This window comes from Peromyscus maniculatus, chromosome 4 (genome assembly GCF_049852395.1).
Source record: "Peromyscus maniculatus bairdii isolate BWxNUB_F1_BW_parent chromosome 4, HU_Pman_BW_mat_3.1, whole genome shotgun sequence".
NCBI lineage: Eukaryota > Metazoa > Chordata > Mammalia > Rodentia > Cricetidae > Peromyscus > Peromyscus maniculatus.
This window is the reverse complement of record NC_134855.1, coordinates 154459213-154485439: the sequence shown is the minus strand read 5'-3', so window position 1 is coordinate 154485439 and position 26227 is coordinate 154459213. Positions and strand designations below refer to the sequence as shown.

At 49.5% G+C, this 26227-nt stretch overlaps 3 protein-coding genes across 26 annotated transcripts in view; 1 reads left to right on the top strand and 2 right to left on the bottom strand.

The window, feature by feature from the left end:
• The window catches only part of LOC102922446 (guanine nucleotide-binding protein G(s) subunit alpha), a 62701-nt gene extending 53690 nt beyond the window's left edge, over positions 1-9011 (bottom strand). For both annotated transcript variants that reach the window (XM_042276915.2, XM_076571306.1), the window contains exon 1: positions 8880-9011. In XM_042276915.2, coding sequence (XP_042132849.2) covers positions 8880-8922 — 43 coding nt within the window. In that variant the 5' untranslated portion in view covers positions 8923-9011. The remainder of the gene's footprint in view (positions 1-8879) is intronic.
• Positions 1-25815, top strand: part of LOC107401124 (uncharacterized) — a 58896-nt gene extending 33081 nt beyond the window's left edge. For 3 of the 23 annotated variants that reach the window (XR_013050977.1, XR_013050978.1, XR_013050979.1), the window contains 6 exons: positions 1400-1555; positions 9728-9933; positions 11013-11165; positions 13054-13123; positions 23856-24061; positions 25485-25815. Coding sequence is in view for 13 of the 23 variants with exons in the window: in XM_076571321.1 (XP_076427436.1) it covers positions 1521-1555; positions 9728-9933; positions 11013-11121; positions 11305-11407; positions 13054-13083 (483 nt within the window). In the remaining 10 variants the exon portion in view is untranslated. The other 20 variants (XM_076571309.1, XM_076571313.1, XR_013050981.1 and 17 more) reach the window with 19 other exon arrangements.
• On the bottom strand, positions 8922-9719 carry LOC102922141 (neuroendocrine secretory protein 55). Its single transcript, XM_076571308.1, has one exon. It carries the CDS (start codon positions 9717-9719, stop codon positions 8922-8924), a length of 798 nt encoding a protein of 265 aa, XP_076427423.1.
• Positions 25816-26227: the final 412 nt, after the last annotated feature.

The window sequence follows — 26227 nt, the reverse complement described above, 5'->3', positions numbered from 1 at the left end:
AAGCACCATTCATCGAAAAATGGGTTCAGGTTCTCTTTGTTCAGACATTCTTAGGGTCTGTGGGAATCCTTTGTTCCACGTTCTTTCTTATGTCATGCTTCTCTGACTGGGAGAAAGATCCAGATCATGCCAATCTCCTTGCGAAGGAGCAAAGCGGCATGAAAATGGAAAGAGAAGACCTCCAGTAGGCGGGGTGGGAAGACCGAATGGAGAAAATGGCGCCTCGAATGGTTCTCCATAGAAAGATGTCTTGACTATGAACAGTAGGGGCGGGGCGGGGCGGGCACACCTTCACCTATCTGGAACAAAGAGTCCAACAAAAGGAAATGTGGGGCCTAGTTGCGTAAACGATCGGATACCTTTGCTCCTGTAGAAGCAGTGAGAAAAGGGGGGGGGGGGGATGGATGGGCTTTCTTTGGAGTCCATGGAGCATCCGGGCTATTTTGGCAGGAAGTGAAGAGGAGGAAATGGATTAGATGGAAAAAGGTGTGTTTTCCGCCCCGATGCAGATGAGGATTTGAGTCAGGTATTGGGAAAGGCAGAATCAACATGGAGGCTGGTTCCGATGAAGGGAACAAAGGAGGGGGGGGGCGCACAAAGGGCTGCAACTGCGGAAGTCCCTCAAGGAGAGACTCAGACACAATGACAAAGAGAGGCAGGAGGGGTCCCCCGGTCTTCCTGGAAGCTCCTGTGTCAGATGGGTCACAAAAGGCGGAAGAGTCAAAGACTAGGACCTGGTTGTGGACACTGGGAACTGCACATGGAGTCAGGGAGGAGCTGGTGTGGAGGCTGTCTGTTTGATTTCAATATGGCAGATGTGAACGGAAGATGGACGGCTTGAGGGAGATTTTTACTTCCTGTTTCTGGGAAGGAAGGTTTAGGAGAAGGGTAGAGAGTATAAATTCAAATTGGCAATCAACCTTTACTAGGATTTGAGATCATCGTCGAATCAGATAAAAATTCTCCAGGGAAGGGATATTTTGATGTGAGAAGAAGACTTGGAGAGAGCGGGGGCAGAGGCTCCAGGGGGTAAATTGGGGAGCAGCTCCTGCCAGCACCCTGGCTTCCCAGCCTCTGCACTAGAGACTTGGGTTAGGGTAATTCTCTGCTGTGGTGAATGCTCTATGCGTGGCAGGATATTAAATAACTTCCTTAGTCTGTACCTACTAGATAACACTAGCATCTCCTTAGTAGCCATAATAAAAATGTCCTCGTATTTTGTCCAAATATCTTCTGGGGTGCAAAATCACCCCTAGTTGAAAAAAAAACTGAGAAAGAATCCTTACACTTGATTAAAAACCACTTTAATTTAAAGGTAAATTTATACTAGGAAAAACAGCTCAGTGCTTAATTCTACTTAATTCTAATCGCCCCCCACCCTGCTCTCATTTTCCTGTAGTGACTGAGCAGTCCGAGTCAGTTGGATCAATGGAACTAAGGCTCTGTTGTATCCGTGGCTCAAGAAGTCCCTGCAGGGGAGCCGGGCATTTGAGACGCTGAGCAGCACAAAAGATAACTGGATGGTCTGGCCAAAGGACTTGGGGAACCCAGAGTGGTAAGAGCTGGAGGTGATCAGCATGCAGGCTGACTGGGGGTCACCTCGCTGGGCTGGGCTGTGTCGTGAGCCCTTGAGGGTTGGGGATTGTGCTGGCTTGATACAGAAATGTGCGCCTGACGCGGGTGGGAAGAAGAGACTTCGGTTGTTGGTGACCACCTGACCAGGGCCTCACCCCTACTAGGAATGAGGCTTTTTTAATGGTCTCCCATTATAACTGTATGCTAGCAAGGGATCCTTTTTCTTCCCTTTTGTGTATGTACACGCTTTTGTGCGCGCTCGCGCATGTGCTCGGCAGGGCCTGGTTCTGTCCACCACGTGGGTTCCATGAATCAAGCACCTTTGTCTGCTTAACCATATCACCAGCTCCCTAGCAAAGGATGTTCAGATACCTTCCCTGTTCCAGTTGACTTTGTAATAGGGGAGGAGGTAAATGTTTAGAGTTGTGAGTAAAAACAAGGAATGCAAGCTGACACCAGTCATGAAGCAATGGAAGAGGAAGTCAAGCGCGTGAGTGCCCGAAGAAGGGTAAATAGGTGCGAAGGACAAAAGCCAAGCTCAGGGTCTTGACCTGGTTCACACGAGGAATGTGCCAGAGTGGAAGGCTGTAGGGAGAGAGTGGTCAGCTGGGGAACGGCGTTGGCTCCATTAGAAAAGAACGGGAAGTATTGCTCATGCTTCCGTTAGGCTAGAGGAAAGTCGGCCTGCCCGGTGCACTGGCCCAGACGCTCCAGTGAGAATCGGATGTCCTGGTGAAGTATTGCCAACTGAAGCTCCCTCAGCTTCATTAACACCTGAAAACGTGTGGTCCCCCTTCTCCATGACACCCCAGGCTTTTAAAACTTAGGCTCCTGGTGTTTGTTTGTGATCAGCGAGTATGTTTATACTTACATTTTAGGATTTTTTTTTTAAACTGCCAAAAGCCCAAGGCCCATCCAGATATCAAGTAGCTGCTTCCGACTTTCTTGATGCTTCCCTGTAGCCACAAAAGAAAGCCAAGTACAAAATGCCCCTTGGGAGGAAGAGAGGGTAGAGTGAACAAGAGGGAAGGGAGCAGAAGCCAGGAAAAGCAAGCCCATTCATTGGCAGTAGGGTTCCTTTTGGTTTGTGGCTTTGGGGAAGGCGCAGCATGGAGGGAGCCTTCTCTGCATAGCTCATGTTTGTGCCGTTGGTTTTCAGGTAAAGGAGACTGGCACACAAAGGGGGGAATTAAAAAAAAAATTCAGGTGACCACTTTTTTCTAAGCTTCCCAGTGACAAAGGTTTTCTATGTGCTTCTCTGAGTAGCAATAAGACTTAGAAGCTGTTCAATTAATTACTGTTCAATTAAGACCGCTGCAGTCCCCCTTCCTCTGCCAGCACCTCCACAGCATTGGCCGGCCGATGGAGGCAGCAGCAAGCAGCTGACTGCTGTCTGCAGAAAGGGCTGTGTGGCTGGACTGTTTCAGGCAAATGCTAATTAAAGGAAAGATGCCTTTAACAGATAGGGCAAGATATTGGACTAGGGACTGATGTAGGGTCGATGTTAGGGGGATGAGATGATATTTATTAATACAGCCCATCAGCTCTGGATGAAAAGCCCTCATAAGAATTCAGGCCCCTCGCTCAGGGTTGTTAGCGATGGTTCAGTCACAGCAGCCTTCTTTGTGGAAGGGTCACCAAATTGTGCCTTAGCCTGTCTTGCTCCTGCTACTTGCGTCCGCATAGGGTGTCCACATGGCGCCATGGTTTCTTTGTGCAAAACAGCTGAGGATGCTACAGAGGCCATTAAGGGAGAAGTACCTATGGCGAATGAGAGAAGGGGCCAGGGGAAGGCTGCTAGCAGGGGGGGTGGGGGTGGGGTGGAAGGAGTAGGGGATGGGGGTGGGGTGGAAGGAGTCAGGGGTGGGATCCCGGAAGGTGGGTTTAGTGGAAAGGCTATTTAAGATTTCTGTAACTCTTGGTGGAAATTCCAGGCACCCTGAGGGCTTCTGGGGCCTGAATGCTACTTGAATTTAAGGGGAATGGTGTATTTCACCTTCTCACACAACCTCAATTACCCAAAGCAGATTTTCCTAACAAAGTCTAATTGGAGCAGCAACATAAGCCAGGACACTCAGACAGCTCTGGCTGGGGGAAGGGAAACCTGCCAGCCTCGGCAGACCATCAGTCTTTGGGTCTGCACTCACAAGTCTGAGTGGGAGCCTCAGAAGCTGGTCTTCCTAGAGTCAAACCCAATGCTTAGGTTTTAAATTGTTAAACAAGATTACTGGCTTTTAAGTTTTTCTGGTTGATGAATTTGAGGCATTTGTATGAAAACTCCATTTTGTAGATGAATCTGAAATTCCTATGCTAGGTCTGTGAGACTGTCAGGGGACAGTGACTTCAGGGTGACTGACTGTCTGAAACCTCATTGGTGGCCATTTGAGGCTGTTAGGGGTGACATCTGCTCCTTGTTGCACCTGGTTTTAACCCCGTCAGTTGCCAGAGACTTGCAGTCAGCCATATCTGATTGTCTTCAACCTTGTTCTTCCTTACCTTTTCAAAATACTTTTGCATAGCCATAAATTTCCTGGCTTGTAATCTCCTCCTTTTCTACACCTCTTCTGGAGCTCCGCCTGGATGCCTCAGAGCTGGGCTTTACTCCCTGTAATCTCACCACACTTTTTGTCATCCTCGAATTTGCCAAGTTACTGCCTCCAGCTACCCCGTGTTATGGCTTGAATTAACCCTGGGGCAGCTGCATCCCCTGGCCAGTGTGTCATGTGCTCACCCAAAAATAGGTCCGTAGGAGAAAACATACAGGCTGTGCCCACACTTGGAGCAGGGCAGACAGCCTCCTGGCTCCACGCAGAATCGTTTGCAGTAGAGGTGCCGAGCTGCCAGCCCCCTAGGGTGTCCTGCTTGTGCTGGCTGAGCACAGGGTGGCTCTACAAGGCGCTCTTGGGCTTGGGAGATCCAAGTCACTAGGTCATTTACTCCGGCAACCTGGCCGTGTGAACTGTCCTGCCTCCTGGTTGTGGGGGAGGGGCTCCTTATCAAGGAGATTTTGAGAAAACACTAGTAAAATTTGACCAGTTTTTAAAAAATGTCTGGAAAGGGACCAAGACATAAAGTAAACGGTGACAGTATAGTAAGCCAGTCACTTCATTTGCATTTTGGGGAGAAGTGTTTGCTTTGTTTGCCCCAGGCAATAGAGCCAAATGTGGCATGTGTATGTGCAGGAGTGTTTGTGTGTGTCTATGTGTGTATTTGTCTTCGTGGTGTGTGTGTGTGTGTGAACTTAGCTATTACCAGACCTTGCAACATATAAAAGATGACGTAGTGCTGAAATTTTGTGGAGGCAGGAACCACTAAAGAAATGGCTGGAGAAAAGCCCTTGGGAGGGAGATAATGAACAGTAAGTGAAAGACTTGGCCCGTCCCTAACATTAGCCTCTGGGCTGTTGTCTTTTAAACTACACTTGTCTGTCACTGTCTCCCATACTTTATAGCTAGCATCCCCCTATGGGTTTGTGCTGTACCAGGTTCTGGGAGGTTCCTTCCAGGCACTAAACACAAGGAGAGAATGCACCACTCCCAACACTGATGGGTGCTCTTAAGAATGCACCCCCCCCAGAACACAATCCTAAATTCACTACCTGCCCTCTTAAATATTTTTGCCATGAACTGAAAAGCATATTTAATAAAACTAATTTATTAGATCAACACAAAACAGACTTCTTCACAGCTGGTGTTTTTTAGTTAATCAACATTTGAGACTTGGGACTTCATTAGGGCTAAAGTCACTGGTTTACGTTCCTCGAGGGTCATTTTGTTCAGCTAGTGCATTTTAGAAGAAACTGAAGCAGAGGGACATTAGGGAAGACTGAAGCCAGTTAACAGGGTGGGATAGCGGCAGTCTGGGCTAGCCCAGTGTCTTCTGCCTTTGTGCTGTGCTGTCTGGGTTTGGGATCCAAGGCTGATGAATGCCACAGCAGGACATTCCATCCCTCACCGCGGTAGGATTAAAGGTGTAACTTGAGTTTCCCATCTTGTTTCTGGGCATTATTTTAGAGGGGAGAAATATTTGAGTTGACATATGACATCACTGGTCTCTGGCCCTGCTGGATTTGATTTTTATGATTTGTGTTTGTGATAGGTTGCCACTCTGCATGCCTCATACCATGGTCCATACCTTTTTTTTTTTTAAGAACTTTATTCTTAACCAGTATTGATGTTTCAAATTTCTTGTTAATTGAGTACGGCTGCTAATATGAAGGCTCAAGCGTCAGAGGTTGCAAACAGTTCCAATATAGAAGAAGCCTCGGCTTCAGGTGCATTAAAATGGAACAACAGAAAACCTTAGAGGTTTGTTCCAGAGTTTACATCCCGCATCTCAGTTTCCAATTCTCATAAATAGAGCTATAAGTTTTATTGGTAAACTAAAAAAAATACTTAATCTGGGTTTTGCCATCACATGGTCTTTGAACTCTGCCACATAAAAGAAATTAACTTAAATTCAGTGATCAGCGCGCCCTCCCCCTCACAGAAGCAAAGTTTTTCCTTTAAGCAAATGATTAATGAAGAATCTTAAATGTTATGGCACATAGTTTTAACTAGTTTTACTGCCGATGCGCCCCCCCCACACCCATGGCAGGGGTCTGGGGGGGGGTCTGGTTTTCCCATGGCATGTCTCCCTCAGCCACTCTACCTCTGTTTAAGGGAAAGCCAGCCCATTCAAATGCTAACCTCAGCTTAACAGTGTGAGACAAAGGGCCATTTGGGAGGCTAGGGAGTTAGAAATGTTTAGGAACCTACTAGAAAAATCCCTGGAAAAGGAAAGCAAGTAGCTGAACCCCGGTGAGTGTTTGGAATCTCTGTCTCACAGAAAGAGGCTTGGGATGCGTGTTTAGCAAGTGTGCTACACTCCTGTGTGCCTCCTGGGCTTTCTCTCATCAAGTCAGAGAAACACTAGGGAGGGGGTTGGCTGTGCTGGTCGGCAGCAGTCTGGGCTGCAAACGTGTCTGCTGTGGGAGATTACCGAGAGACAGCAGAATGCACGTTCCTATTTGGGTGCCCCCTGTGAGAGCCTGGCATACTAATCAGACTTCATTGTTATTTTGTTTTTTGTTTTGCTGTGTGTGTGTGTGTGTGTGTGTGTGTGTGTGTGTGTGTGTGTGTAAGTAAAGACAGGGTTTCTCTGTTTTAACAGCCCTGTCGGTCCTAGAACTCGAGACCTGGTTGGTCTTGAAGGCAGAGTTCCGGCTGCCTCTACACACCCCTCCCCCACCCAGTGCTGTGATTAAAAGGCATGCGCCACCAAGCCTGGCTCTGGGCTTCTTTTTAAAGGAGCAACGTAGGTGAGGTGGGGGCACTGGGGACTGAAGACCCTTTTAAATTTGTATTCATCCAGCAATAAAGGCAGTATTCTAATTTAGCTAATGAAGAACCTAACTGATGAAAACACTTCTTCCCGATGGAGAAAACACGCTTAAAAGCGCGTCATCTCCACCTGTTAACTAGAAACCTGTTGCTTGGTAAACTCAGACTACTAATACATCATAGATAAAATGGCACCTAACGTCAAGAAAACGTCACCATCATCGTTTCATGTTGTCGAGAATTTTAACCTCGGAAAGATGTATTTTACTTAGGCCACTTAACGCTTTCAAACCAAAAGCCCCCACTTCCTCTCCGCAGGCTACCGCGCATTCTCTACCCACTGCTAACAAACTGCTCCCCTATGTGGACCAAAGACGCAATTAGCCGCAGTGCGCACAGCCCACCCTCACTTAAGTTCTGGGAACTGCGACGCCATCCCAGGGAAGAGGGTAGGTCCTGGAAGGAGACTATGTAATGCGTTCCTTCTAGCACCCTTCTCCTCTTAGCGCAGGAGCCCAGCCGCCTTTGATTTCAAGCCTTGAAAACGCATTCCTTAACCAGATTTTCCTAATCATCCCATCAAAGTAACTCAAGCCGCCGCATGACCAGACGCGCGCACTTAAAAAAAAAAAAAAAAAAATGTTTCCAAATGGGTGAAATGTAGTAGGTGAGTTTTACTTTTTATCGGCATTTCCGCCTAAGGTTGGAAAGGAAAGGAGTCCAAGGTGTGTTACATGCTTGCGGCCGTTTGGGGACTATCACCGGCGATCTCCCCTCAGGTTACGGATTCCAAATACAGCCCCACCCGAGCTGAAGATGGCCAAAATGGCTGTAGCGTGTCCTCCCTGCCCCCTCTCGGTCCTAAGCGCAGGATCCGACATCTTCCCAGCTCGGGAAGTGTCACGATCTTTGGGGACGCTTTGGAAGGTGTCCAGGTGCTATCCACGCCCCCCTTACTCAGCCTATGCCTTGATCCACTTTATCTTTCCGCCCAAGACCACTTGGTATGGCTCTCATGCCTTCTTCCCTGCCTCTAGGGCCTAGGCGCACAGCCCTGTACCTCTCCAGACAAGCCGGATCCGCCCAACCAGCGGCGCCAAAAGGTTAGCTATACCCTGATGTGATCCTGCCTGTGCTGCCAACCCGGCTAGCCCAGAAGGGCACCCGGAAAGATCCCTGTACTTTCACTCTGTGTCCTCCAAGCACCACTCACTAGCAAAAGGCGCCTATCTGTGCGGGAAGGTTGGCTAGGGCGCACGGGAGAGGTGCGCGCGCTCCTTTTCACGATCTCTGGCCTCCACAAACCTCCAGAGGTGAGCGATGTTGGCCAAGACTGCTTGCGCGGCGTGGGAGGCACTGGCTCCAGGGTCCCGCAGCCCCCAAATTGGCCATACCGGGACCCGATTTCCAGGCCCTGCGCCGGCTGAGCGCACGTGCGACTTTGCTCGGGAGCTATAGGCTCCAGAGTTCTCACGGAATCCCAGCGCGGTTAGTTACTTTCCGCGCATTGCAACAGTGTAGCTACGGTGCCCCAGCTCTCAGATTGCCCAAGTTAGCGCGCGCACCTCCGCACCGAGCTCGGTGGGCTCTAGCCAAAGCCAACTCCAGCGCTGAAGACTAATCTTTCTAGGAGGGAGGGGGGAAAAAAACCGTAGAAAACAAATGACTTACTTACCTTTGCCGTTTAGGTATGCGGCTCCAAACCTGGGGCGCGCTCAGAATTCAGTGTCGTGCACCGGATGCCAGCCCGGGGACCTCAGGTTGTCTCCAGCGAGGCGCCAGGAAAGCCTCGCCGTCCAACAAACCTTTGGCCTCCCGAGCGCCCCTGGGTGCCCTGGAGAAATTTGAGGAGCCCTCTCTCCTTTCCTGGGGTGTGTTTTAGGCTGATTAGTGGGCAGCGCTCCCTTCCCACCTTGCCTCCCACCTGTCTAATTCCTCCCACCTCACTGTCTCGGGGTCCCCAGTTTTGTCAGTACAACTAACCTTTATCCATGAAAACCAGGAGAATCTGGACGGAGTCACCCATTAGTGACGCCGGATGGGGATGGGCCCCTTTCTGGGAGGGGATTCCGGGGACTGGTCGCGGCGGCGGCGGGCGGGCCTCCTGGTCTTGCAGCGGCGGGGCTGTCTGTCCTCCTCCTCTGACTCCTCGGGGTCTAAGGGCTCGCGCTGGGGCTCCTCCCCCTCGCTTGCGCTCTCGAGCTCCTGAGTGGTGGGCTGCGCACGACTCGGGGAGGCGTGGGCGCTCTGCAACTTCAGAGCGTGCAGACGCTGGGTGAGAGACTGGTTGAAGGTGGCACCTCGGGGGCCGCGCTCGTCCTCGGGTTCGGTCTCAGGCTCAGTTGCGGGGGCGGTATCAGACTCGCTCTCGAATTCGGTCTCGGACTCGATATCAGACTCAGACTCGGTTGTCTCGGACTCGGTAGTCTCGGACTCAGTCGTCTCGGACTCGGTTGTCTCCGACTCGGTCTCCGACTCGGTCTCGTAGTCAATGTCTTCCAACCCGGGACACTCAGGCTGGCGGGCCAGCTGAGGCTCTGGCTCCTCGTGCTCGTGATCAGACTCAGATTCAGGGGACTCGGGGAGTACCTGCGCAGCGGCGGCGGCGGCAGCGGCGGAGCGGTGGTGGGCGTTAAGGAAGCTCCGACGCTGGGCAGCACGCTGCTGGGCACGGGCGTTGGAAGTGGCTAGGGCGCGGAGCAGAGCAATGGAGCAGGAGAGCCAGAGGAGCGCGGTGGCAGCCCGGCGGCCTATGGGCGGGCACAGGTCGTTGTAATTATGGCGAGCTCGGCGCCACTGCTGAGCCCGGGACCTGCGATCCATTCTCCTAGGCGCTCACCGGGAAGCCGACTCACCCTCTGGCTCTGCAGAGAGTGGCCCCACTGCGCAAGAACTGCTGGAGCCGAAAAGGATGAACCTTATGAGGTGAGAAGCTGGGTCCGGAGACCCCAGTCTCACCTCGGGGCGAAAAGAAGAAATTCACCTACCTTCGGGACCACTGAGAACTTTCTAAAGCTCCGCGCCTCAGCTTGCGTCTGTAAGTAAAAAAGAGGGATGGTAAGGAGAGAGAAGGGCTGTCTCCTCTGGGGCTCCTCTCGCTAAGTCTCAGACTCTGAAGTCTAAGACTCCGAGAGGTGCCTCCACTGGTCCTCTCGTCTGGGAGAGGACAGAGGAGACTGAGGAGAGATGGGGCAGTGAGGCTCTATAAAGTTGCGCGGACTTCTGCCGGGCATGTGCAGTAGGGAGGTGGGGGTGCCTCCCCGCTAGCTGCGCGGTGGCGCATAGCCCATGGTGCAGACCCTAGTGGGCCGGCAGGTGGCAGGCGGGAACCTTGTTTGAGACAGTTTGGCCAAAGCGTTGAGGTGGGGGGGTGGGGGGGTGGGAGGATGCTAGCGAGTTCCAGCGAGCGAAGCGGAGCAAGATATCTACAGGTTAGCGGACTCGATCGAGAAGGAAGGTAAGCGGATTTCTCCCGGGGTTTGTCCCATTCCTCAACTTCTCCATGAACATAGCCCTTGAACAATTGAAAACTAGAATGCAAAATTGCAAATACTTAGTGGAATGAGGGCCCGTATATGAGTATTAATGACCCAGCACTAGGCATTCTCTAAGGGCTTGATGGTTTGAGGGATCGGAACCTCAAATAGCGGTTAGCCGCGGCAAAGGTGGTTCATTTTGTCAGGGTTTGTTAGGGTAACTAATTAGAACAGCTTCCGGAAAAAGTGCACGGGGTCGACAAACAAGCCTTCCCTCAGGAAAGGCCCCCCGGAGCTGTAGAGGTCGGAGTTTGCGAGGCGATGGTTGACAAATGCTGAACTCTGTTCCAGTGAGGTGTGTTGGAAGACCATGGGAAGCTGAGGGCGTCTAGGAAAAGGCCCTAGAGCCGATACTCCGGGTGGGTTTTTGGGGTAGTCACTGAGCACAGATAGATGGATTTCAGCTGAGAGGGAGGGTTCAACCAACACACTTGAGTCCGAACACAGGCGGAGCTCTGTTCTAGGTGCTGAAGACAGCAGTGAGCCCGAGCAGGTCTTGGCTTAGAGAAAGAGTATTGAGGGGTCAATGTACCTTAACCAGAGCTTCAACTCATTCTTCCATCATCGTTACTTCATGCAGCTCAAATTCTACATGAGGAAAGCAGATGCATCAACCAGAACATCATGGTAGGGGGCGGCCAGAGACCACTAGATCGTGGTATTGGACTCAGAAAGCTAAGGAATCGGAGGTAACTAGTCCTGCTCCTGAGCCCTGGAAAACCTGATGAACACGGTAGGTCCGGGAGGGGATAGATCACGGATCCCTGTAGTGGGAAGTTCTCAGATCCCACTTGTGTGTGACCGCTGCTCTTGGGGGTGGGGGTATGCAAGGCAGTTGGGGGGGGTTATCTTGCCTTGTTTGTTAAATGCAGAGTGCCTTCCACCACCACCACCCCACAGAGACAAGCAGAGCTGTGTTCGTGGGATGCAGGAAGTCCCAGCAGGGTTATTTTACACAGAACGCACATGTCACAGGTTGGGCTTTTTTTTTTTTTTTTGAGTCCATGGGAAGAAACTGGAAGAAGAGGTGCTTCCACTTCTCCAGACTCTCCTACTCCCCTGGGGTTCCTTTCTAGAGATGGGCTTCTCAGTGGTGTCCTAAACGGGTGCTGTCCATAGATCACTTACCCTCAGCACCAGGCTGCATTCCAGATGCACAGTTAAGGGCTTAGCAAGAGCCCAGCCACTGCTCTGGATGGGTTGAGGATTTTGTTCTGTCTCTTGGCTGTGTCTACACTGCATCTTGTGGTCCAGCAGTTCATGTGTAGCCCTAAGAGGCTGGCTGCTCTGCTAGAGCAGGTTTGATTTAGCAAAGCTCATAAACAAAAAGGGGCTCCATTCCAGCTGTGCCCTGTTGACTCTTGGGATGCTGCTTGGGAGACCCTGCTCAGAGATGCTTAGTTTTGAGATCTCAGATCCCCTTTCTACCCTGCTTGATGGGGGGGTGTCTGAGGGATCTGACCACTTCCACGTACCTACCTCATTTTTTTCAATTAGCACAGCTCTGCCAGCAGCATATGGTGCACAGAGACATTGGTCAAGCTGAGTTTAGGGCACATTGAGGGAGAAATCAGGGTTGTGTGGGTGCTGGTAAATGCCCATTTGATGGAAACTGATGCCAGATGTCAGCAGTAAGGTAGGTTATAGTTCTTCAGTAGATGGAGGAAAGTGCTTCATTTTTCAGGTGGATGCTTTATGCCTGTAACGGAGATGGCAGCCCAGAGCCGATTCACTAATACGAATACACTGAGATTGCCTGCATTATTAAAAAATATGCATTACATAATACATATTTTTTGGACTAGGATTCTGCATTAGCAATGCTCTTTCTTTGCAAGATGCATTTTAATCAGCCAGTGGACATTTAACAAAATGCTGCATTTTCAAGCCCCAGTCATATGTATAGTTACAAATTCCTTTCAGCGTGTGTTCAGCACGGGCTCCAGGAGGAGCGGGACGGCACTGAAAGACAGTTCCATCTTGCACTTAGTGCCGAGGTCGAGCAAATGGATCTGCACAGAAAATGCTCTTTAAAATGCATTATGTGCATGACTTTAAAAAGTGCTTGCTGCAGAGTGAATTTCAAAAGGAACCAAGTGGGTGATGAACGACCTCGGTTGTTACCAGGCTAAGGAACAAGGGGCTCTGTCTGTCTGCTGGTACATAAAGTATGGTCGTACATCACCTTCGGGCTCTGCCAGAGGGGGCTCCTAGACCAGCTGGACAGGAAAGCCGTTTCCAGTTCATTACAGTATAATACAGGGGCTTTATTTGGATGTATTGTGAGCAGAGTTGTACTGTGGAAGACGTTTAGAATCACTTCACACAGCTCCAGAGGGCAGAATGAGAACCTATGGGTGGTGTTACAGACAGGCTTCAGCCCATGGAGGAATATTCTAGCAATCAGGGCTCTGAAGTGGAATGTGCTCTTCCTAAGAAGCTGTGCTAGGTCAAAGGACAAATGACCACATACTGGAGATGTTTCCATGGTGCTCATGAACCTGCTAGAGCTAAAACTGAAGGTCGACAGCAACCTTCTTTAGATGTTGTCCCCTGGGGGAGGGGAGCGGCTCTAGGAGAGGGCTTGGGTGCTCAAGCCTTTTACTCTGCTTCTGTTTCAGAAGACTCTGAAGGTGCCTGCAGCTCAGTGACAGAAAGGAGTGTTTGAGTGGCAGCTTTGAGACAACCCAGGTAACCACAAATGGACCCAGTGGCCTGTCTTGGAGCTCCTGTACGTTGGCAGGGCTCCGAGGTTCTTTGCTCTACAACATTCACATTAGTCAGGTCCATCTATTAATTGCTTTGGCCTTCTTTGCCTCCCCTCCTGGAGCTGTCTCGGAAATTACAAATGAAATTGGCTATTTAGCAATCACGAATTGAGTCACTTCTATGACCAAGACGCTATTCCTGGCATTGTGGGGAGATCGAAGTAAATGCAGATGAACAATCCCTGCTACCCAGCAACACGCAGATCAATTGAGATGCCCCCATTAGTAACAAGAGAATACCAGTGGGCACAGAGCAACAACTTCTCCCCTGGCAAATGAGCAGGGGAGGGAGGCTGAGAGCCAGCCTTGAAGTCGCAGGTAGAGGTCTTCCAGTTTCTGGGGCCAGTGCTGCTTGTTGTTGACCATTTGTCTTTTAAAACCTAATCCAACTTGGAGATTTGGGGGGTGGGTTTTTTTTTTTCCCCAAATTCATAAGAAGATTGTTTCCATTCTACCTGCTCCCGTGTCCAAAGCAATGTGCTTGTTGCTCTGGGCAACAGATGAGTCGCATGAGTCTGCAAAGGCTTACAGGCTATTGTCAGAGGTCCTACAGACACCAGCACATTTTCCAACATGAGACTTAAGATAGAGGCTGGGTTCTGTTCTGCCTAGCAAGCGGGTACAATCGCTCTTGAACATGTTTTTTGGACAATCATTGGAAAGGACTATTTTTGGAGATGGAGAGCTTTTCAAACTTTCATTTGGAGAGAAATGAATTGAGGGACTTTGAAGTGCTCCCCATCCCTCACTGTGGCAATCAGCCAGGAAGGCTCACCCCCACTGGGAATTCGACATGGCCCCTCCCTCCTGTTCTCTAAGGGGACTAGGCACAATTCGGGAACATTTGGTTCATCTCTCCAGGGCGTTATTTTGCTATTACTCTGCCTGCACTGATCTTCACTGGCTCTCACCAGTAGAAATGGTGAAAACTCCGAGATCCTGGTTTTGTGATTTATGGGGAAAGGCCAGCTAGAGCTAAAAGCAAACAACAGGGCAAATAGCCATCTTTAGGGTTCTGTCCTGACCATCGTTGGGCTCATCTGTACTACTCTTGTGGGGAAGAAGGTGGGGTCAGCTGAACACACCAGCCCCGAGGAGGCTTAAAGTTTCCCCTTCTTGCCCTCTACTCTATACAGATACACACACACACACACACACACACACACACACACACACACACACACATACAGAGTTCCTTCTGTCTTTCCATCTTCCGTGGAATGAGTGATTTCTAAACTCAGAAGCCAGAAAGGTGCCCAGTAGCTCCTTCTCTCACGTACAAGCCCTTCTGAAAAGGAGCCTCCTTGTTTGGATTTTGGCCCTGGAGCTCCTGAGTCCTGTTTCAATGCTGCAAACCCTCGGGCTTCCCAGCCTGGAGTTAGAGTTAGCTAGCCCACTCCTCTCCAGTGTGTGAGAAGTCACTATCCCAGTGCCGCCCCGACGCCCCCGACGCCTCGCGTCTCTGGGGTGGAAACACTGCTGGTTGCTAGGGACACAGCCGTCCAGAAGGCCCGTGGCCCCCAGCTATGCCTTTGTCTGACTGTCCTGAGTGCCCCGCCCCCACCCCAGCTTCAGCCACCAGCGCGGACAGAGCCTGGGAGTTGTTTTCTTCTTGCCTGAGGTAGTGACTCACCCTTCAGACCTGGGGGAGGGAGTGAGGGAGCCTCCATCTTAGAGGGGAGAAAGAAAGCCCTTAGTGGTGTCATGGTTCAGGCTCACGCTCGTAGAATCCTTTCAGCTGAAGCTCTTCAAACTATGATTAGACCAATTTTACATGTCTAGTCACTGAGGCTGCAGTAGATTGGGACTCTTTCTATATGTGCAGAGTGAAGTGGAGAATTGAGGCAATTATCTCAGGCAAATGAGTCTGTGCTCGTAATCAGCCTGTCCTGATAACTGGGCAAAATCGGCCTCGTGCACAGAGCTTTGCTTTGAGTTAAAGAGGAGTCTGAGATATTTGTTTATTATTTTTCACTTGGCTTTGTTTTTCAAAGGTAGTCCAGTAGACATCCCATCCTGCCCTATGCAGTGGTTGGGCTATACTCTGTGCCCCTGTGGGCTCAGTATACTACTCAGAAGTTCTGGGTTCCCTTTAATTTGCCTTTGTCCTTCCAGTGGACACCTTTCCCTGTACAGCACACTGAGATCTTGAGCCAGGTTACTGATCCTCCATGTTAAGGTGACATCATTCCTAATGGGACCCATGAAGACTTGGCATGGCACACAATGCAGCCGAGGGGATTAAAGTGTAGATTGTAGGTCCCAGCCCTCACTGTCGTGATAAAAAAGTGTTCATTAGTTGTAGGCCTTTCCTCGAGTTGCCCATGGCTTCCCTCCTGGCCCCTCCATCATCTGTGATGAAAGGAGGAAGAGCCAGGGGTCCTGGATGGGTAGGAGGAGCCAGATGAAAACATCTCCCATGGGTTCTCTGAGAGCCACTGTCCCATGGGAAGGCCCCACAGTACCTACTGGGTGCCCACCTGACAGATAGCAGGCGGTAGACGCTCCTGCACAGCCTCCCTCCCTCACACTATATGCATAATTAGAGAACATTGTGGGTTTAATTAGCTGCCTCGGCGTGATTTTAACTGTAAGTGCTCTAGGAATGGAGAGCTTGAGATGGACCTTGGGAAATTGAAAATTAAGAAAGACTGTTTTTCTCCAGAGCCAGGAAGTCTCCATCTTGTCCCTTGGAAATGTTCTGATCTGTTATTAAAAAGAAAGCATGGAAAGGAGAAAGAGCCTTGCCAGGGCTCGGAAGGTTTGGAAAAACAGTTCTGCCTCTGAGTGTTGATGCATCAGTGATCTGAAGTTTTTTTTATTGTGATCTGGTTTATTCCTATTGAGTTTGTTAAATTGTATGTCTTCCCAATGCTTCCCTCACTTGGTTTACAGCCCAACCATCGATGTTTTATGCTGAGTTTTAAGACCTGCCAGAGCCCGTGCCGTCTTCCCGGATACTGTTTCCTAGCTCTTTGATAGTTTTACTCGTTTATTTTCCTATACAGATTTAAAAACCATTTTTATTAAGTTCTGTAATGACCTTGGTGATGTTTTGCCTGGAACTGCATTCAGTCTATAAATTAGATGAGGAAGCTCTGTGCTCTCCTTTGCGTTTAGTATTAAGCCTGGAGTCTGGTCTCTTCATCTATTCAAGTCTTTCCCACATTAAGGCTTTTATTTCTGTATACAATTTGAATATAAAATGTGGCATTTGATGCTTGAAGAGACGGCATACGTAGATTTCTCAGGCATTTGATACTTATGTTGCTTTGTGAATGGGCTGTCTGTTTTTCATTAGGTTTTCCGGCTGTTTATAATGTGTTTATGGGATGATATTGATTTCTGTACATTTTCCTCATATTCTGCTACTTCAAGTGTCGGGTTGATGAGGTCCCTGGTCGCTCCCAAGTGTGTGCTCAGCCGACTTTTGGAGGCAGCGGTGGAGGGCTCGGCTCCACCACAGATCGCCCGCCCAGCGCGGTTGGAGGGGGGTGGGGATGGTACTCGGAGCTTTCACCACCGAAACTGAGTTGGGGAAGGCACTCACCCTGACTGGGGCTCCGCAAGCCTCCCACCTTTTGGGATTTTGTTTTTTTGGGGGGTTTTTTGTTTTTTCCCTTTTAGAAGAATAGAAGATGATTATTAGAAGTTTGAAAGGGCTTGTTTGTTTTGCTTTAAGTTTTAAGGTAGTTTAAAAATAAGTAAGAAATGTTTTTTTTTAAATTAAACTGAATTTTACCACTCCCCAAATAATTTAAAATAGAGGACACACAGAGAGCCTCAACAAATCTAGGAACTTAGTCGAATTCCTTGCATTGTGTCTGCTGATGTTGTCAAGCTACTGATTAGCAGGAGAAACAATAGAACATTCACAAACTCAGGAGACCAAATAGCACACTTCTGGGTGACGAGACAGGCGAACGAAGGACTAAAGAGGAAATCCAGAAACTCCTAGAAGCAAGTGGAAATGCAGACACAGCAAACCCAACCACTGGCATGCAGTGAAGCAGTTTTAAGAGAGAATTTGCAGCTCGGCATTTCCTTAAGAAAGAGCAGGGCCAGAAAGGGGCTTTTCAATCCCAGGACCCACGTGGTCAAGTTGTCCTCTGACCTCTGTATATAGAATAGATATGTGTGCGTGGGTGCATGCATGCACCCCCCCCCATAAATAAATAAATAAATAAATAAATAAATAAATAAATACATACATACATGAATGAATGTTTAAAAAGAACCCTTGAAATACTAAATGAGCAGCTCTGTGATGCATATCAGGGCCTTAGACAAACATGAACAGTAAAAACCAGAATGAGTAGCCAAGAGACAGTTACATTGGAGCAGAAGCCAGCTAAACAGAAATGTTGAAAATACAAAGAATCAATGAAACAAAGCTGGATTTTTGAAAAGATGAGTAAGATTGACAAGCCTTTAACCAAACTAACCAAAAGAAAGGGACAGAAGTCCCAATTAATAAAATTAAACCTGAAATTGGAGACATGACAGCAGAAGTGAGGAACTAGCAGGTCACATGTGCACACTACCTTCAGTACATACTCCACTAAACTAGACAATCTAAAGAAATGGATTTTGAATTTTTTTTTAATTCAAAAAGAAATTTTGATTTCTAGTTCATGTGGCTGACTAATGTTAAACCCAGATAAGATAAATAATTTAAACAAATCCATAGCAAGTAGTGATACTGCTGCAGTAACAAAGACAGTCTCTTGACTGTGTGAACCCTGTATTAAGCAAGAGAAATGGGGAATACAGCTGGTATGTGATAGTAGTACCCCAAGTCCCCCATGCTGAGCATCCTTCTGCATTAGCCTGTGGGTTTAGAAGTACTCTTGGGCCCCACAGGAAAAGGTATCAGATGATGCAAAGATGTCTGAACCTGGCCCTCAATGAAGACACTTGGATGGAAGTAGAAGAAATGTATTGTCAAGGAGGCCACCTCAAGGGATACTTCACATTACATCCAGCTTGTTGGACTTGCACAGAAGTTCTAGAGCTGGACGGGACCAGAGATCACGTCTTAGTCCCCCTCAGTTTGCAAGTAAGGGCACAAGCTGGGAGGGGAGAACGGGGCTGCAAGTCTGGTAGAACCAGCTCGTAGGCTCTCTTCCTAGTCTGAGCTCTGTCTCAAGTTTTCATGCATCAAATGAAGAGTCTTGGAGTGGAGACAGAAGGTGAGCCCAGGGCTCAGATGCCAACCCTCTTGATAGCAGATCTATTTTTTGTCCACAACCAAATGGACAGTTCAGAGTTTCACATTCCTCTCTTGATCACTTTAGAACTGACATTCCATTGGCTCCTTACTGAAGAAAGCAGGAGCTAGAAGTGCCTTGGAGGCTAGAAATAGAACCATACTGTGCCCCGGATAGTCAGGCCTAGCCAAGTCCACGCGATAGCCGGAAGGACATGGCCAAGGTGAAAGCCAATGTAGTTTAGTGACATTTTTTCTGCTGGCTGTTCAAAATCTCTATCTAGCTCTAAAAGCACCAGTTATTACTTAAACTGGGCCCCAAACCGTGGAGTTGAGGTGCAAGAAAGGTGAGCACCTGCTTTTTCTCAAGATGTCTGCCCTGTGAACCCATGGCAGGCCGGAAGCTCCACCAGACACATGCAGCTGTCTAAATGATATGTACTATCTAATAACTCCACAATACCATGCAGAGCTGAGGCTTAAGTCACTTTGTGCCCAGTGTCTGTGCGTGGGAGAGGGCTGGGATTGTTTTCTTTGCCTGTGGGGCTGGGGTGTGACCTTGGTTTAATCAGTCTTTAGCCATAGAGAACCGTTGAAAGTACCAACCTGTGTTTCAAAGCTTCGCTGTGAAGGAAAAGGGAGAGAAGACATAAGGGAGGGGGAGGGGGAGTGGTGGCTGTGTTCTGGGGAAGGAGGGGTGAGTGGTCATTTTCTCTCCTCTAGTCTTGGTGGCTGTTTGCAAGCCTTGGTGGTGACCCCTGGAGTACCCTTAATAGCACTCAGAACAAGCATGCACGCCTCATCCTGTGACACCACTGAAGCCCAGAGGAGACCTCCCCTGCTAATCCTGGATCTAGACATTTGAAGCTGGGGATGGCCACAATTGAAAGAATGCTTTCCAGTTTAGACAACAAGGTGCTTGTCCCCAGCCCCACCCGCTGCCTCTCCCCAGACATTTTTGAGTTAGTCACAGTATAAGTAGGGCTACCTTATAAATGCCATGTGACTCTAAGACACACATGAGTGTAGAGTGTGTGGTGGTAATTATCGCAAATAATGCTGTCTTGTTACTTTTGATGCACTGAACAGAGAGTAACTTCCCTCGCCCACAGCTCCTTTACTTTTAGCCTTTGACTTCCTTTTTTAGCATTCCTTTGTGTATGCTGGTGCGCACATGTACAGAGGTCGGAGGACAGACAGTTTGTGGATTCTGGGAATGGAGCTCAGGTCGTGAAGCTTAGCAGTAATCACCCATACTGGCTGAACCATCTCACCAGCCTTCTTCTAGGTTTCAGACTGGACTCGAGTGTGTGATCAGGTAGTCTGCCCTGGGGAGTGGGGGGGGGGGGGGAGTGGGGAGGGGTCCAGTTCCAATAAGTTGAATTGCAACCAGGATAAATGACTTGGACCTATTTTCCTTCCTTGACATTTGCCTCCCAATAATACACAGACAGAAGTCATCGTCTTGCGGGACTTGGATGTGACATTTGCTGTCACTGTGCATGTTTACATTGCAGACAAAGCAGCCTTATCATAAAGAGCTTGCCCTTGCCCTCGGTCTCTAGTGAGCTGCTTCCCAGAGTGCCGTGTGCCAGGGCCAGCTCTGCTGCTGGTCAGTCTAGTCAGCCACATAGGATGACATCTGTCCTCAAGGACCTTTGGGTTCTCAGGGATTTAGGTGGAAGAAGGTAGTCTTTCGCTTTATGTCATCTGTCTGAGGTGCCAAGAAGATCTTTGCCTAAAAATACTGATTGGTCTTGTGGTCTAGGCTTCCTTTCATAGAGAGAGAGCTGATCATGCATGCATGATGGACCGGAACTAGTCACAGCAAGCGTGACATACACCTGACTGGACCTAGTCCCCAGGTGGCAGGGGCTCGGGATAGTATTTTAAATATTAGATTGTATTTCTTTTTCTTGTTTGCCTCTGGTGCCAGAGCGAGAGTCCAGGGACTCAAGCCTACAAGGCAAATGCTCTGCTATTGAGCCAGCACTCTGAGCCCCCAATGCTAAAGTTTAAAAACATGCATTCAGCCTGTCCCCACAGGTCTGGAATAGTTAGAGCCATCTTGGGTTCTCTGGGGAATAACACCACCCCCATGCTCCAGGTGGGTAGGTAGGGGCTTCACTCTTTTCTTCTTTCCATAAGTCAGGAGGTTCCCAGGAAAGGACTCTGTACACAGGTCTCTCTTAGTATTTCTAGAATCCTGCTTTCATGTGCACATTCTTAAGCTTGTTAAGGAAGTTTTTAAGTACACCCAAGTAGAGGTGAGGCCAACAAGCTCCGAGTATGGCTGTGGTAGCCACCTGTTGTCTGCCTTTCTGCTCCCTGCTGCCTGGCACCCTTTTCTCCCTGGCGCCAGCCCTTCCTCTAGGGTGGGTCCGGAGAACACACAGCTCTCTTGGCAGTCTTGGACAACAGTGGCTTTCCCTGTTCTCAGCTTGTAGTTGTTGCCCCTCGATTCTCTGTGTAAGTTGAAGCCACCTTCTCTGCCTTGCAGGGAGCTGATAGGGAGCATTCAAGCAGCTTCCCCAGCTCTTGGTGGCATGTGCCATTCAACTTGGATGGACATGACCTTGGATCCTCAGGCAGTTGTAAGCCCCAGGAGTTCCCTACAGCTACCTCTTGCATTTGGAGCCCCTTGAAAGACCTCCAAATTAGTCTTCGGCAATGTCTGTTTTTGTCGGGACCAGGTCAACACATCAGACAGATTCAGCTGTGCCTTTTTTGGAAGAATGTATGGCGGGGACATTTGGAGTCCATATTATGACAGTTGTCACTGCCTGTGGAAAGATTTTGTCCCAGCCAGCTGCTAGGCCTCTTTGTATTATATTAATAGCAGGGCCATGGGGCCCACTGGGGTTGGAAGCCAAGGAGAAGGGGACAGCTGTGGCGGACATCACACCATGCTCTAGGCATGTGCTCCTATGTCACAGGCACACAGATGGCCCGCACCTTGTCCTGCCGCTCAAAACAACCCCAGTCCCCTGCCTGACTTCTCCTTATAGGGGCAGGAATGGGCTTGTGTGGACCATCCATGGGAGGAAGGAGCCAAATTAAGGCAGCCTGACTGGAAGAGGGTTGAATGGCCTGAGCTGTAGGTCAGCAAGCAAGTGTGCTGGGAGCCAGGCATGTGAGGCCAAGTAAGGCAGCAGTATCCCGACAACTGGGAGTATGCGGTCCTGCGTGGCAAGGGCAGGCAGGTGGTTTTAAATGTCATAGGCAAATGGCAGCTTGGTTGGCAGCAGGGTGGAGAGATGGGATTTGGAGGACACTTTTGCTATGCCTAGATATGGTCAGAAGAGCGGGCAGGATTAGGGACTGGGCAATGCCTAGACCATGAAGAGGGGCCATGTGAGTAATGAGTAAGCCGGAGGTGCCAGGGACAGGTGAGGACTGTTGAGGCAGTGCTGGGGCCGGAGGCAAACAGAGCAGGCTGAAGTGGAGCATGTAGAGCTCATGGGGATAGTGTGGGGTGAAAAGCCTATGGATCGGGCCCTGTTCTGGTGTCAAGGAGAATCTGAGTGGGTTCAGAGGGAGAGAGACCAAGTCCTGGCCCTCTGAAAGGACTATGAAACAATACCCCTGGTGATAAGTAGTAAATATGAACACCCACCATTGTAAGGTAGAGTTAGAGACTGCCTCCCAATACTAGTCTCATCTAGATACATGATACTTAGCCACACGTTATTTTCTTCCTTTCTTTCTTTGTCTGAATAACAATAGCTCATTCACTAGTGTTTAGATACTAGGTTTTACCAAAATCCTCAGATATTTAACTTAAGATATAGAAGAACTGCTAGTCTTCTGGATCTGCCATCCGCCTGTCCACGGGGGGCCATGGGTGAGGGGCGACTGCCCCCTGTTGGTCTTCTCAGATGCCTGCTGTCACCCAACCCTGTCACTCATTTTGAAGAGGGAGCCTTTGCCTTTTCTGAAGTGCAGTGCAGCTGTTCTTGTCCCAGGAATAGGGGGCCCTCAGGGCTAGGCGGGGGGCCCAGCAGCTGACTTGTTGGCAGGGACCAAGCAGCTGACTTGTTGGCCGGGCCCTCCTTGACTTTGCTATGACATTGGTCTAGAAGGCATAGGCTTGTTCATTAACACAGGCTGGGTCTGCAAGAGGGAAGGCCAGGGAAATGGAGAGTGAGCGTCCATGGGGGCCTGGGATAGGCTTAATAATCCAACAGGGCCGCCCAATTCCCTCTTTGTGGCTCCTTAGTAACCTGGCCTGTACCAGAGTTAGGTAGTTACCATGGCAACATAACATCTGTGCTGTCTGCCCCTGGGCTTCCCTCCACCCCAGCTGGGTAGGGCCTGGCCAGGCACAGAAAGCACAGAAGTCCTCAGGAAGGTCCTGGACTCTGGGGATTGCCTCTAAGCACATAAGCAGACAAGAAGAAGGGATTGAGACTGGGGAAGACTCTTGGGTGGGGATCAAGCAGCCCCTAAGTTCATCTATTCTCATCTCTCCTGGGCTTCCTCCATTTCCTTGGCTGTACAGATTTCTCCCCAGCTCACTCTTGATTCTTGGCAGAATATAGCGCGGATGGTCCCTATCTCCTGAAGTGTGTGGCACGGTGTCACCTGCTTACTGCTCTGTGCTCAGTCTTGGTGATTCAGAGGCTCCTCATTCTTATTGACCTGTTTATAGTGTCTGCAGTGTGGAGTCCTAGGCCTCAGGGGACTATATATTCATTTAATTCACTTAATTTTCATGGCACCTTAAAGAGAAAGCTTAACTACAAGAGAGGTTCTGATTTGCCCAGGGCCACACAGCTGGGAAGTGGGACAGCCTAGCTTCTAACTTAGGAAGTCGGTTGACTTCCAGAGCCAATTTTCCAAACACTGCCATCTGGCACTAGTTGGAAACTGAGGGGCCTTTGAGGAAGGTCCAAGATGATACTTGGACTAAGGTGATATTTAGAGTGGGTTTGTTACCCATAATGGTAGTTGAGATCAAGGATGGACCTCATTGGTTCCTCTGTTTCAGTCCCTTGTCCTTGCTCTGCTGGATCAGCTGGAGCACCATGGCTCTGTCCTCTTTCTCCAAGGGTTGCAGAAAAGGAAGGCTTGATCTTTTCTGACTTGAGAAATCCAATCTCTAGACTTGAGTTCCTGTCCTCTGTGCTTGCCTGGGTGAGGGCCCAGAAGAAGTGGGCTCTGGAGAGGTGACTTGTTTAGGGTCGTGAACAAAGGTCTTGGAAGATGACTTCCAAGCCTATTTCATTAATGACCTGCATTCCCTCATTAGAAAAGGACCCGTATTTTCAAAATCATGGCTCTTATGTCTCACATGGTCAGACAGTAGCCCAAAGATTGCCCATAAATATGTCTTCTGATGGCTGTTTGGCCATTAGGTCAGAGACATTAAGTTCCTTAGGAGGTTATGTGTATCTGTTTGTTTATGTTGTGGACATTCCCACCCCATTTTTTTCTCCATGCCAAGCTTTCCTCCTAAGCATCGCTGGAGCCTTCAGCAGCACAGTGCTGCCTTTGGACCCTTGCCATTGCTGTGTGTGACATGGAACCTCACACATGTCCTGTCCTGACTGGAAACCTGCTCTGCTTCAGCCCCCTACGTGGAGCACAACCTCCAGTCCTGAAGGGTAAGGTTTGCTAAGCAGGAGAGCTGGGGGAGCTCTGTCTCCTAAGGTAGGAACTGGTTTTCACCTTACACAGACCCAATACGTTGAGTAGAGAGACGAGTCTTGCTGGAACATAGACCCAGCCAGGTGGCTCCTTCTTAGAGCCATGGAATCTACAGGGCTTCTTGGAAATGGTTTGATTAATTCATAATAGCAATGCTACCACTAAAAGTCCACCTAGAACAAGAGGGTTTATTGTACCAGATACTTGCCACACCGTGGCCCACTTTGTGCTGCTGCATGTAAGCGAGCCCATTGGATACAGTGGCCATAGGCTCATCTGGCCACAGGACAAGTGATCTCTCCTGCCCCTTTCCCAGCAGCACTTAGAGAGTGGCCTTCAGAGCACCAGCTAGCTCATTCCCAGTTCACTGTCTCCAGGCTGCTCCCTGTGCACCACAGCCAGCTGAGATAGGCGGGGAAGTTCCTGCTGTGCTTGAAGGAGACACCGACACACTGGGACACCGCAGAAAAGGCCCAGGCCTTTGGCAGAGGAGGGCTGTTCTTCCCTTGGGTTCTGTGACTGGGAGGAACTAGCCTTCTCTCTGCTTAGGAGTGGGCCACCAGCTTCCTTTGTCCACAGTCAGCCTGGACTCCGGCAAAATGTTCCTGGTTGATGCACAGAACTCATCCTCAAAGTTCCCCTTCCCTGTCAAGGTAGCTGGGAGAGGTAGAAAGTGCCAGAGACAACTGTGTCTGGAGGCCACGGAGAATGGGGAGGGTCTTGTCACAGTGCCTGGAGCCTGCTGCTCAGGCCACCATCCTCCCATGTCAAAGTCATGGCTTTTGAGTCCAGATAGCAGGGAGGGGGCTCGGCCAGCTGAGCAGATTATCCAAAGGTTCTGCTGTGTTAGAGCCAAGATCCTGCTGGGTTAGTGATCATTTTGAAACCTTGTCCAGAAAGAGACTCCCTAGGGTCGTGGGGTTAGAGAGGCAGAGCTGGGAGGGTCCCAGAGGGGACCTTCATCCTATACAAACAGCACAGTCTCCTGCAGAAGACAACGAGGAAGGAGCTTTCTGGAGGGCCCCCCCTCAATCCTGTTGTGCTCGCTTCAGAGGGTTGGGTGGAGGCTCTCCTGAAGGTGTCTGCAGAGCATCACGCCGTAAGTAGACTCTTGTCGTTTTTCTGGGCATTGCTGCTGTGCTTGGCCTCTGGCAGCCTCTGCTAGGCTATTCCTGCCCCAGTGGGTGCCCATGCTATGGCGAGGCCAAGGCACCAGAGACCTGGCCCTTCCCTGTCTGCTCTAGGCTGACTGTCTTCTTGCCCTGGGCTTGTACCACCGTGTGTAGAGTCTTCTTCCTCCTCCTGCATCCTTTTCAGAGAAACCTCCCACCACTCGCCCCTCTTGCTTCCTAACACTAATCCTTTCATGATATGGATGATTTATTTATTTTTCTTTTATGTCCTTTTTTTTTTCCCTTTTCCACAGGACTATGATTGAACCCAGGTCCACATGAATGTTCTACCACCGATCTACATTGAACTCCCTTTTTATTTTATTTTGAGACAAGGTCTCACTGAGTTGCCCATACTGGACTCTCAAACTTGGAACACTCATGCCTTAGACTCCCAAGTAACCAGTATTATAGGCATGAACTACCATGCCCTGTCTGGAGGGTTTCTTGGTTAACCACCTCTGTAAGAATGAGCTCAGGGCGGGGGGGGGGGGGGGGAGGTGGCAAACCCCCAGCATTATGAATTAATACCCTGCCTCTCCCATATATGGCACAGTATCTGCCTAATAAAGTTGTGTAAAAGAATTGATGGATGTCGTTTTCCTCTGTTCTCTGCGCACTGCCCAGTTCTGCTTCCTGGGCTAAAAAGCAAGAGTGTGGTCATTTCATCAGTGTGCTTCTAGCACAGACTGCAAGATTTTAGTTCTTAATGTCTGTTCCCATTAATTAGATTGTACTCAACTGCAACAGGACAGGAGCATCTTTCATTAAAATAGAGTAAACCTTGAAGGGAAGGATGGGTGGATGGATGGGATGAGTGTGTGGCAGCTGACAGAATGGATGGGTATATGGATGGATGAATACATGAGTACCTAACTGAATGGATGATGGGTGGATGGATGGATGGATGGATGGATGGATGGATGATGGGTGGGTGGGTGGGTGGGTAGGTGGATGGGAGGATGGGTGAGTGGGTGGGTGGATGATGAGAAATTAA

What these genes read in the sequence shown, in the direction of transcription:
- LOC102922141 (XM_076571308.1), bottom strand. Translation starts at nt 9,719, where the DNA reads ATGGATCGCAGGTCCCGGGCTCAGCAGTGGCGCCGAGCTCGCCATAAT.